Raw genomic sequence first — 12,027 nt, 5'->3', positions numbered from 1 at the left:
AGCTTGAGACTGTGTCCCCTTGTTCTGGTGCTGGTTGCCTGGGCGAATCGAAGCCTATCAAGCAGCAACTCTGAGACACATATTCTGAAAAGTTTGCTATCAGTTCAACTCATCATTCCATATCTACATGGTCCTTTCCAACAGCACAATTTCAAGTGGCATTTGTGAAAGTCACGTCTGTTTACATTTCCACTGATTTAAACCCTCAGGGCAAAATTTGTTTTGATATAAACCATGGATTATATGTTACCAGCACCAACAGCCACATTTTTAGAATACATAGAATACATAGAATAAACCAGGTTGGAAGAGACCTTCAAGATCATCGCGTCCAACCCATCAACCAATCCAACATCACCTAAACAACTAACCCATGGCACCAAGCAGCCCATCAAGTCTTCTCCTTAGTTTTCCTTTAGTTTTCCTGGGCAGCCTTGGAAAGCAGCCTTAGACTTCTTTGAAGCAAAGTTTCTGAGAAGACCATAAAAGTTTTTATTTCCCTTCAAAAATAATTATTTTTTAGCTAAAAAAAAAAATATAATAAAATATGTAATGATACTATCTAAAAATATCTGTGTTACTCTCCTCAGGTATTCATACTCCAGGATAAAGCACTAAGAAAATGAGGACTCACATGATAGCTAAAATCAGTTTCCAATTATTACTTTGCTCCAGTGTGTGGCTTCTATTTAAAAAGTTAATCACTTACTCAGATCTGTATATTCACATAACTGCATCCCAATAACAAAAGAAGCTTTGAAGAATAAGTGTTTCTCAATGTTTCTAAAGCAGGAATGTAGAGTTTGGCATTTGCTGTGCATTACAGTAGTTTCAAAATAGAATAAATAGGGAATGCATTGGCTACACAGGGGACAATAGATGTTAAGACTTAACTTTTGGCAGAGGAATGTCTCAGGAAAGCTGAGCTGTACATTGGAAGATGAGTAGTTAATTGGAGAGCTTATTAAAGGCCAGATTTTCTTGGAATTTTTAAAGCACATCTAGAGCAGCTGATGTTTGCCATCTATACATGGCATTGTTGTGAATGAAGATAACTCCTGTGGCACCCACTGGAGCAGTTAATTTATTTTACCTGAAATTCTCAGATTTCTGCAGCAGGCTTAAAAACAAGAAACCTGGTATTAAGCCAGAGCTCGTGGACCTGATGCAAAGCACCACTTGGACAGTTTGGTGGAATGTAAGGGTAGAAGAATAAAACTGGCTCACATGTCCTCTGGTCTCTGAGTTATCTTCCCTTCATACGGCTTGCAGTTTGTGACCTTATGGGACCCAGAGTGCCACAGTTTTACAGTTCTGAGCATCTAAGTATTTATACTAAAATTGGACTGGGGTTGAGAAGCCTAATGTTTCTCTATTTTCCCCATGAAGGAAGCTAAGTCTACAGATATTCTCTGATCATATGTACAAGAAACCAACAGGATTAGACTTGGCAAGCACAGCTGCACATCACCTTCTTTTAAAGCTCAGCTAACAGCTTTTACATCTCTGTGTGTTTTTTCACTTGCTTTTCTGGTTACTTCATAACGGATCACCAGTTAAAACCTTTGCCCAGTAAGACTGTCATCCAACTTTAAATTCCTTTCAGGGATGAAGTTCCTTTGAAGTACATTTCATAGGAGTGTGCCCACAGTTTACACCAAACTATGGTTGAGAATGAAAGTCTGCACATCTGTGTGTGCAGGGAGTTGTGGCTCCTCCTATGCCAAAGGTTTCCCTAGCCCCAGCCTGCAGTTAGTGTTTATAGTGCTTGGTGGAGTGACCTACCTTTTGGTCCCTATTCCTCAGTCTGCTTCTGTATTTAACACTGAACAGTCCTTTGGTAAATTACAGAAAGAATCTTCTCTCCCAGTGCTTTGGAAACCCAGCCCACCTTGCTCTGAGCAGTGTGCTCCAGTCAGTGGCTTCAGGTCACGATTTCTCTCCTTCTCACCATATGAATCTTAAATTACTTTCTAAACAGTGATGTAATTTTGGTTAGAGGAATGGAAAGTTTCCTTAACACCTGAAACAGTTCACAACCAACTGGTTAAGGATCTCCCCTGGGAGGCAGGCGATACTGACCTAAAATCCTTCAAGCAGAGGAAGGAATTAAACATGAGTTTCCAACTTCCTGCAGCAGTGTTCCCACCACAGCCATGTGAAGGGAAAGTGGGGTCAGGAGGTATTTGAGGCCTCTGCATCCACCCTCTCATACCCCACTCTGCAAAGTGGGAAAAAATTTATCAATGTCACAATAAAGCAGAACAGCTCATGACAGGGAAAGTAAGGTTCACACAAACAGAGAGCATTATTGGTATCACCCAAGGAGTGCATGATATCTTGACATCAAAAGAAACACAAAACCTAAGACAAAACAAAACCCCAGATAAGGGCTAACTGGTGAACAAAGTAACTAGAGAATCATCTGTTTTCCCCTTCAACCAATACTACTATACTTAAAAAGAGAGACTTTACAAGCCAAAATGGTGGAAAGATGCCCTGGAGGAAGTCTACCATGTAAAGTCCTCTTTCCAAAACACTGGTGAGCTTCACTCTTGGGGGCTGTCCATATTAGGGCACCACAGAGAGGGCCTAAAGCAAGGAAGGACTGCCATCAGACTCATAAAATTACTCCGTTGCTCTCCTATGGCCATACTTTGAAAGAAAAGTTCTAAGTCTGGTCACCTTTCTGGGAAAACAGCAGTGGTGATACCTGCCATACAGACCAAAACAGAAGCTACGTATTTTCCTCCAGTAGCTTAACTTGAGATCATCTTTTCAGGTCAACATCCTTCATTCAGGACTGAGTTTTGGGCATTTGAATCTCACTTGTGATGCTGAACTTTGGTACCATTGTTCTGCCCGGTTACACCATATGTACAAAACTCTCGGAGGCTTTGTTTAAATGTTTTGTAGCTGGTTTTGCCAAGCATAATCCAGAGAATTTTAATGTCCTACAAAATCACAGTGTGCCCCAAGGAGGAATATTTCCAGGAGGTGGGCAGGGGGATGGTGATCCCCCATCCACTACCACCTGACTGAAGGTGCTCCAGGTTCCTGCACAAGGAGCTCAGGGCACTTCACTTTGGTTGCCATCTACGACATGACACTGGAACAGGTTGCCCATTGAGGCTGTGGCTGCCCGCTCCCTGGAGGTGTTCAAGGCCAGGCTGGACGGGGCCTTGAGCAACCTGGTCTAGTGAGAGGTGTCCCTGCCCAAGGCAGGGGGCTTGGAACTAGATGACCTTGAAGGTCCCTTCCAACCCAAGCCATTCTATGAATTCTATGAATCTATGAATTCTACGTAAGGTGAAATTCAAGAAAACCCAATGTATAGGTGATGCCCCATTGACCTAACTTCAGGGCTACATTTGCTGGCTTCACAAATTCCCTCCTCACCAGACTGGATGTTCTTACTCTCCCCTTATATATGAGACATGAGGACCCTAGGCACTCATGATTTCAGGACACTCTACAATAAACTGTTGGAAATAGAGCCTAAACGAGATTAAACTCTTATGCTTTGAATATCCAAATTAACAAAACCTTTTTTCCCAAAGCAGATAAAGAAAACATAGCATTATGCAAACCACAGATTATTTAAAATATTGGGAAAATGCAGATAAAGCTTTTTGTACTCTGCCTGAGGAGGGGAAAGGAAAAAAAAAGTTTCAGTCATGAAACATGATGAATGATCAAGGAAAAAGATGTGATTTAACTTGCCTAACCCACAGTTCCTCTGAGGGGAAACTCCACACCATCTCTATAGATGAGCATGAATCACATTACTTCTGCACAAATTATGTGCCACTTTATTTTCCCCAGGGACATTACCTAAACGTATTAGATTTGTAACAAAATTGGTGAAAACACTACAAAAGTGATATAGACATATCACATTATGATTTCTTTAAAGTAATGATAATAAACATTAGTGAAATATATTCTACTGACCATTGGTACAGTGAACTTGTTTAACTTGTTTTACTAATATGAGACAATAATTGTGTGAAAATGACAATATAGAGAAGTAAAAAATGAAGGAAGGAAGGAACTAGAGCCAAAGAAAGCATGTGCCCCACACAATGAAATTATAACCCACAGAGCTGCAATAATCACGGAATGATAGGGGTTGGATATGACCTCTGGAGATCATTTAGTCCAATGCCCCTGCTGAAGTAGTTTCGCCTAAAGCAGGCTGTACAGACACATGCTCAGCTGTGTTTTGAAAGTCTCCAGAGAAGACTGTACAATCTCTATAGGCAGCTTGTTCCAGTACCTCATCATCCTGGCAAGAAAGAAGTTTTTCTTAATGTTTAGGTGGAACTTTATGTGTTCTAGTTTGTGGCTATTGCCCCTTGTTCTATCACTAGGCACCACTGAAGGGAGTTTGGCCCATCCTCTTGACACTCACCTATATATATTTATAAATGTTGACATAATCCCTCTTAATATTCTCTTCTCCATGCTAAACAGACTCAGGCCTCAGCCCTTCCTTGTAAGAGAGATGCTCCACTCCCCTATCAATCTTTGTAGCCCTCCACTGTACTCTCTCCAGTAACTATCCATCTCTCTTGAACTGGTGAGCCCAGAAGTGGACACAGCAGGGCAGAGTTGCGGCGGTGGAGAACCTCCCTCAACCTGCTGGTCATACTCTTCTTAATGCACCCTAGTATACCACCACTGGCCTTCTCAGCCACAAGAGCACACTGCTAGCTCAAATCCAAAGCTTCCTTTTAAATTTCAACAGCACCATCAGACTGACAAACTAAATCACAGCAAGACCCATACTGGGTGGAGAAAGGCAGGATAGTAGCCTTTGGCTCTAAAATGAACTTTCTGCTGGAGCCAAGCATGATGGTACTATCACAGATGACACTAACAAGCACTTAGGAAAGCCGTTTTTCTTTCTCTTCTTGCCTGTATCTACTGTGAGAAATACCTATTTTAATTTTCACATGATTCAGAACTGGGGGGGAAATAAAGGCAGAGAACTGGATTTTGTCCAAATGTATTCAATAGTTCACTTGAAATGTAGCTAAGGGTCACTAATTGCAAAGTAGGCTGGCTCTCAAAAAGAACAGCCTAAGCTCAAGTGTAGAGTGCAAGTCATGAATGTTTTCCTACTGTGGCAAATCTGGCAAATTGCACCCACAAAAACCTGAAGACAGAAGATAACCTGTTTCCAGCTTCTGAAAACTGTTCACAATAAAAATGTCTGAAATGGACTAAATTCTAAATTTGCTGTTGACTTCACTGCCATTGAGAACAAAGTAAGCTAATCTCCAGAGGAAGGAGGCTTTACAAGCTCTTCCTCCATTTCACTACACACCTTAACACCGACTTGGTTGCTATAGCCCAGTCACTTTAATAAGAGCTCTCACAGGATTTATTAGGAAATGATCACCTTTTTTGTACTGGCAAGTCAGACCTCTGACAGGATTCTTTCTCTATAAGAAATTCAAGCAAAATCTTTGCAAAGAGCCTCTTTTAGTGACAAAAATAACATCCAAGTAAATGTCACTCTAGAATGAAGATAATAATTATATTAGAGACTTGTATGGCAACAGGCATGCAAAAGTTAGATTCTAACTACACATAAATGGCTACACAGAACAGAGGACATGCGTTTAGATGACAAATGATTTGCAAATATTATTCTGTCAACACAGACACACAAAGTTCAAGGTGGCCTCAGTTAGTAAACAAAGATGGAAAATGTACCTCACACATTTACCCCATGCCTACAAAACAAGCCATTTAGAACAAGACATCTGGATGTTAAAAAATTAGCATGATGGAATTCAGAGCCCATCAAAACATGCAGCCATGGCTTAGCGTCTAGTAGCTAAGCAACGTACTTCATACATTCAAAACACAGTTGTAAAAGTTGGATCCTCCTGCCAAATGCTGCCACTCTCCTTGAAAAGCTAAACTGGAAAAAAATCTCTCTTTAGTTCAAAACGGGACTGCTTTCTCTGGGAAACATCTCTACTGCTTTTTAATCCTTTAACCCTTTTTGTGTTTACATTCCAAGAAGAGCAAATAGATTCGTGTTGACATTTCAAGCGTAAGCATATAAAACCCTGTGGACATGCACATACCCCTTGCAAAGAACATCATGAGCACATGTAGTAAGAAACTATAGTCTTGTTCTTATTGAGTCAAACAAGGTAATGCCAAACAACGTGCATGTGCACACAACAAATCATCAGACTAAGTAATACTGAATTGCACTGAGGAACTGATCCCATAGTTAAATGTGTTAAAATGTAAACCAAGAAAACAGAAGCCTGTGTTTTTTTCTTGCAAAGCATTTGCATCCCTAAATAACAGGGCAAGCAATATTTGCATCTTAAGAGTGGAAGTAGACCACAGGAACTGTGACATTTTGTTTAATTTAGGTACTACTTACATCCAAAAGAAGTAACTCTACGCATGGAAGATGCATTGCTCAGGACTCTTTGAAAGTGGATTACTGATTAGCAGCACACTCTTATTCCGGCAGGAGGGCACCCATGCAAAGGAATTACAGATAAGCATCTGGAAAGCAAGTGCACTTTAAATTCACATCCTGTCTCAATACAAATTAACTTAATAGCTGATGCTACGATTCACAGTCCGACAGTTTTTGAATTGTCATAAATAACAGAGAAATAAATGGGAAAAGTGATGGATTCTGGCCCAGGCTTAATTAATAAGCCATTAAAAAGGATGTTTACAGGAAAAAGCAAGAGCTTTCTGACCCAGCATAGGTAGCCTGCTTTCATTCAGATTATAACAATAAAAAATTGAAAGCTTGCAAATTGGACCGATGGGCTTTACGCTGCTAAAAAAGTCTCCTGCTGCACAAGTTATCCCTGACTGACACAGAACCTAATGTTTCAACTATTTACAGCTATAAAAGCAAGTCAGGCACTTTCCTCCCCCCCTTCTGGAGTAACTCCTTCCACAAACCATCCAAAGCATCCTTTTTGGCAGGCTCCTACGATGTAGAAAAGCAGGAGAACTCAAATGAACGGAAAGTCATGCAGTTATTTTTTTCATTCTTGGGGAAGGGAAAAAAAGAACACACCAAACCCAAACCACTGAAGGGATACTCTTACAGAAGAACTTCATTGCATAAACTCAACCACATGTCTACTAAAGCAATGTCCCTTAACGACCTCGGTAATGCAATCAATTAACAACCAGGCAGGGAGCTAGGCACAGCTCTGCATGGGTACCACTGGCCAGATCTGACCCAGAGTTGATCAGAACACCCATTTTTCAGTTGGGAAACAATCGGTCAGCCCAATCCACTCAAATTCTGCAGCTCTGTTTACCTGCGGTTTGCATTTACGTCCTACCCTTGAACCACAAGTGCTGCTGGCTTCCAGTGCAGCAGAGCTACTCTTGATGGAAATAGCATCTCAATGCACTCAACAAGAAAGTCACGTGTACTTTTAAAGTGTTTACCACTTTCGCTAGCAGGTTTGTTTTGGGGGCTAATTTAGACTAGGGAGCACTATCAACAGTTTTTGTTTGGACCACCTTCCCAGAGAGAGGCGAAGTACGTGAACCATCTCATGGGAAAGACGGAACAATGTCATCTCTCAAGCAGAGATAAATTAAGGCAGTTTCAGCCAAGTCCCATGATCAGGCAAATCACCTCTCCATGCTGGCAGGAGTCCCAGCACCGCTCTGGCACAAACCACAGTGGGGGGTAATTGCACCCACAGTGGGGATGACCTCACAGTGAATGATGCATACACAAATGCATACACAATTTGTTGAGTTTTCAACCCCTTCTCCTTCCCCAGTGGCTGTGACCATGGATGTCTGTCCCTGAGATGCAGTACAACCCAATGGAAAGGCCAAAGTTGTGAGCAGGGAGGTAATCACTGGGCAAGGCAGGGCAACGTGGCTGAAGAGCCACCAAGCAGACTTCATTGCAGCCCAACCAGCCCATGATACTATTCGAGGGCACCAAATTGCCGTTTGAGATGATGCCTACCTCGCGGGTGAAGAGAATGGCGGCATCATAGTGCTCGTCGTGGTCATCATCAAGGCGGTTGTGCTGGTGCTGCCACTTGCAAAAGTTCTTGAGGGTGGTGGCGGCGTTCCTGTTGACCTCCAGCCCTTTCTCTTTCTCTCCCAGGGCCACCACCTTCACCACGGCCAGACGGACGTGGTTCTCAAGGCTGGCGTGGGCATACAGCCTGGAGGCGATGGAGGCCAAGGTGAGAAGGTAGTGCTGCAGCCCCTTCCCGTACTTGCGGACCATGGAGGCGTCAGCTACCAGCAGCAGCTCCACCTGCCGGGCCCGGGAGACGGAGCGACGTCTACGCCGCCGGCTGGCCCCGGCCGCGACCTCCGCCGCTCCGGCCAAGTCGCGAGTCTCGCAGCTGGTACGGGCCGGCACCGTCTCAAAGCTGAATCGGTCTCGACGAAAGAAGTGCGGGGCGCGGGCCGGGCCCTCCCCGTAGATCCGTGGGCTGTCCGTCTCCCCGCCGCGCCGCGCCGGTCTGACGGTGTAGCGGGAGCGGCCCACGGCGAAGAAGCCGTCGAGGCCGCCACAGAGGTTGAAGACAGCCAGGGAGCGCGGGCTGCCGTCCACTGTGCCGCGGTAGTAGCAGCGCGCGGGTCCGCCGGCCCGCGGCGCCCGCGCCCCCACTGCCTCGTCGCGCTCCAGGTCGAGGAGGAAGCGCTGGCCCCCAGCGTAGAGGACGTATCCCGCCCTGCCGCCCCCCGCGTACGTCGGGTCGAGGCGCCTCACGACGCCGCTGGCCCAGCGAGGCGGCGACGGGCGGCGAGGCGGCCCGGGGGGAGGGCCTGGCCAGGGTCGGGGCGGTGGCGGGGCGGCAGCGGCGACGGGGGGTGGCGGCGCTCCGTCGTCGGCAGGTGCCGGCGGCTGGGACAGAGCGAGGTGCAGCTCGGCAGCCAGCAGCAGGGTGACCAGCTTCAGCAACATGCTTGCCTCGCCGTCGGAGCGGCCACAGTGGGGGTGATAATTAATAGTAGTAATAATAATAACAACAGAAGTTGGGGATGGAGGTGGAAAGAGCCGGTCGGACGAGTGCCGCTATGTAGTTAAGGGAAGGAGAGAAAGAGGAAGGAAAGGAGGAGGGAAAAAAAAAAAAAAAAAAGAAAAAGAAAAAGAAAAACAAACAGAAAAGTTGTCCCTCCCAAACTCGAGTCAAGTGTGAGTGGGAGAGAAAAAAATGTCAACAAAAGCCGCTCGCGTGTGAACTTTGTGTTTCTCTGCAGGGAAGAGCTGGGAGCACATGGAAGGAGAGAGAGAGGCAAAAAATCTCAAATCACTTCTGCTAGGGAGGGAAAGAGGGGAGCGAGAAAAGGGAGGAGAGGAGGCTCGGACCCGGCAAGTAGAGAAGTCTGAGCACTTCCCACTCCTGTTCCACTTCTCTGATGTAGTCACCGGATCATCACCAGCAGCAGCAAGGGCAGGGGGCAGGTCTGCTGCGACTCGGCACTTTCTCGGGCTCCGGTGGGCTCCCTTTCCTTCTTTTGCCCCCTTGTGTTTTGAAGAGAAGGAGGAGAAGGGGAGAGAAGAAATTCAGGCACCGAAAGTCCCCTCGATCGTCTCCGGTGAGATGGTTAAAAAGAAAAAAAAAAAAAAAAAAGAAAAAAGAAAAGGAAAAAAACACAGCAACAAGAAAAACCACCCCAAAACACCACCACACCAAGAAGCGAAAAACGTCCCGGATTTTTGTAAAAGCCCTCTCCCTGTATCTTTGTTGTTGTTGTTGTTATCCCCAGTCTGTCGATGTGAACAAGAGGAGAAGGGAGAGAAATGTGAAGATGAGAGGAGGTGGAACAATGAATTTATAGCGGAATGCCATCCTGCAATGGCAATTTCAACAATTCGTCACTGCAGGCTGCCTCTTAAAGGGAGAGCTTCAAAACCACCACTCCCACACTTCCTTCTCATTTAATCAGACAGAGGGAGAAACTTGAGGGGAGGGGGGAAGGGGGGGGACTGCGGGGGGAGGAGAAGAGGAGAGAGACGGAGGCAGGAGAGAGGGAAGTAAGAGACGGGAAGAGCGGGAGGAAGCCGGGGGAGAGAGGTACCGAGAGAAAAAATGTTTGTGTGTGAAAACCGCAAGATTTGCCTCGAATCGCTTAAAGCGACAGTCACCCGGGGTTTGACATGTCACCGCTGGCCGGGGACGGTGGGACTGCGCTTACCTCACGTCCTGCCTGCTTCCCCCTCTCTCCTGCCTGACGCGGCCATTCATTTTGCAGTGTTCAGCGAAAGAGGCACGTTTACGCCTGGCTCGGAGGGGAGGGAAGTGGCCGGGGCTTTTCGAAGAGCGCCGGTGAAGCGGCGGCTGGGGGAGCGGCTGCGCCGGAGTATGGAGGGCGCTCTCCCGCCGCTGCCCCACATGTCCTGGCTCGTCCCCGGTCCCGGCACCTTTTCTCGGGTCAGTGGCGGCACCAAACTTCCTCCCTTTGTCTGAAAGGCCGCGGCTCTTCTGTACGCAGCCTGTCATTAAGGCCCGGCAAGCTGTCATCTAGTTTGGGCGGACTGTGATTTCCCCAGAGCCCCCGAGGAGGAGAGAGGGCGGGGATGACTTACTGCTCGCTTTGACCTTTTGAATGACTTCAGATACTTAGATCATCCTCCTGCTGACTGACACACACGTACACTCACCCAATCCCCTCGTCTTTCTTCCCTCGCTTCGTGCTCCACCAGGGACACCACAAAGGGCGAATGCCTGCATTTACTTTTTCATCTGCCCTTTCCACATTAACACTGTCCAGAGAATGAGTGGAGACTGACAAACAGCGCACTCCCTAATGAGCAAGGGCTGGAAAGCAGCCTGAATTCTGGGAGGGCGACAGGAGCAGGACCCGAGTGGTGTCCGACTGCCCTGGCTTTCCTCCTACCGAGGTGCCAGCATTACCGGGCGCCTTGCCGTGCACCAGTCAGACACGGATGTATGGAAAACAAATTGCTTATTATCTCTTGTTTCCTTCCCACGTCCCGAGACGGGTGTCAGGAACAGGTGCTCCCTAGTGCAGGACTCCAAAGGAGATGCAGCTTCCTGTAGCTTGCAAATAGCATCTCAGCTCAACCGCTCTCACTGCAAGGAATTGACGTGCGCATCTGCAACACTTCCCAGAATCAGGACCATGGTGATGGGATGCTCAGACCAGCACCTGCCTATCTGGTTAACAGAGGCTGCTTTGGGAATCTAGCACTTCTGTTAAGAGCAGGTTAACTAATGCAACACACATTTCAAAAATTAGTGTTCCCAAGTAAATGATTACATTAAAATAACGCTGAGGTTATGCTTATTAAATATCTAAGGCACTAATGATTTGCAGGTCATCTTTGTCCATTTTTCCTGAAATGGTGATAACTATGAACAAAAGTTCACTCTTCAATCTCCTGATAGTTCTTTTTCTACATTACAGTATTTTGTCATCACCAAAACTTCTTGACTGGAGTCAGTAAATTTACAAATGAAGAGTTATATATCAGGAAGGTCACACAACTTTCTTGGGGCATTGGTCCAGGACTATTCAACTGTTTAAAATTTAAACATTTTCTCAGTTACTTGAGTTATAAAGTTAAGACAGTAAAAAAAATAAAAAAAAATAAAGGAAGGTATTGAGAAGAACAAGGGATATTTTGATTATAAAAAGAACCAGTAGTTTGTGTCCCACTTTTTCTTGGATAGCTTTTACCTTTCATTTGAGCCTAGTAGGTACCTGGTCAACGCAAGAAATACTTTTATTGACTTCACTGGGATTTGATCAAGCCCTGCATTCATATATGTGTCTGGGTCCAAACTCCAGATACCTCTGGGAGAGGTGCTAAAGATGAGATCTAGGATAAGGAATGTAGTTTGGATAAAAGCCTCAGAAACTCTCATTAAAAGAGTGTTAGCTTGTTAATGAAAAGGCATATGGTGCACAGGAGGCCAATGTAATATTATCTCATGCTACAGCATAATTCCAACTGTCCAGTCATATAGTCTAGGAAAACCAGGAATGCTCAGAAGGGTTAATGGTAGTTAA

The 12,027-nt window shown here is 45.6% G+C and overlaps 1 protein-coding gene across 1 annotated transcript in view; it reads right to left on the bottom strand.

Annotated features, from left to right (window-relative positions):
- ADAMTS5 (ADAM metallopeptidase with thrombospondin type 1 motif 5) overlaps positions 1 to 8,985 on the bottom strand; it is a 48,417-nt gene extending 39,432 nt beyond the window's left edge. Inside the window, exon 1 of the mRNA XM_009905693.2 lies at positions 7,997 to 8,985. Within this exon, the coding sequence (XP_009903995.2) occupies positions 7,997 to 8,953 (957 nt within the window). The 5' untranslated portion in view covers positions 8,954 to 8,985. The remainder of the gene's footprint in view (positions 1 to 7,996) is intronic.
- Positions 8,986 to 12,027: the final 3,042 nt, after the last annotated feature.

This window comes from Dryobates pubescens, chromosome 12 (genome assembly GCF_014839835.1).
Source record: "Dryobates pubescens isolate bDryPub1 chromosome 12, bDryPub1.pri, whole genome shotgun sequence".
Lineage (NCBI taxonomy): Eukaryota > Metazoa > Chordata > Aves > Piciformes > Picidae > Dryobates > Dryobates pubescens.
Note: the sequence above shows the minus strand (reverse complement) of the source record. Positions and strands in the feature narration are given on the sequence as shown.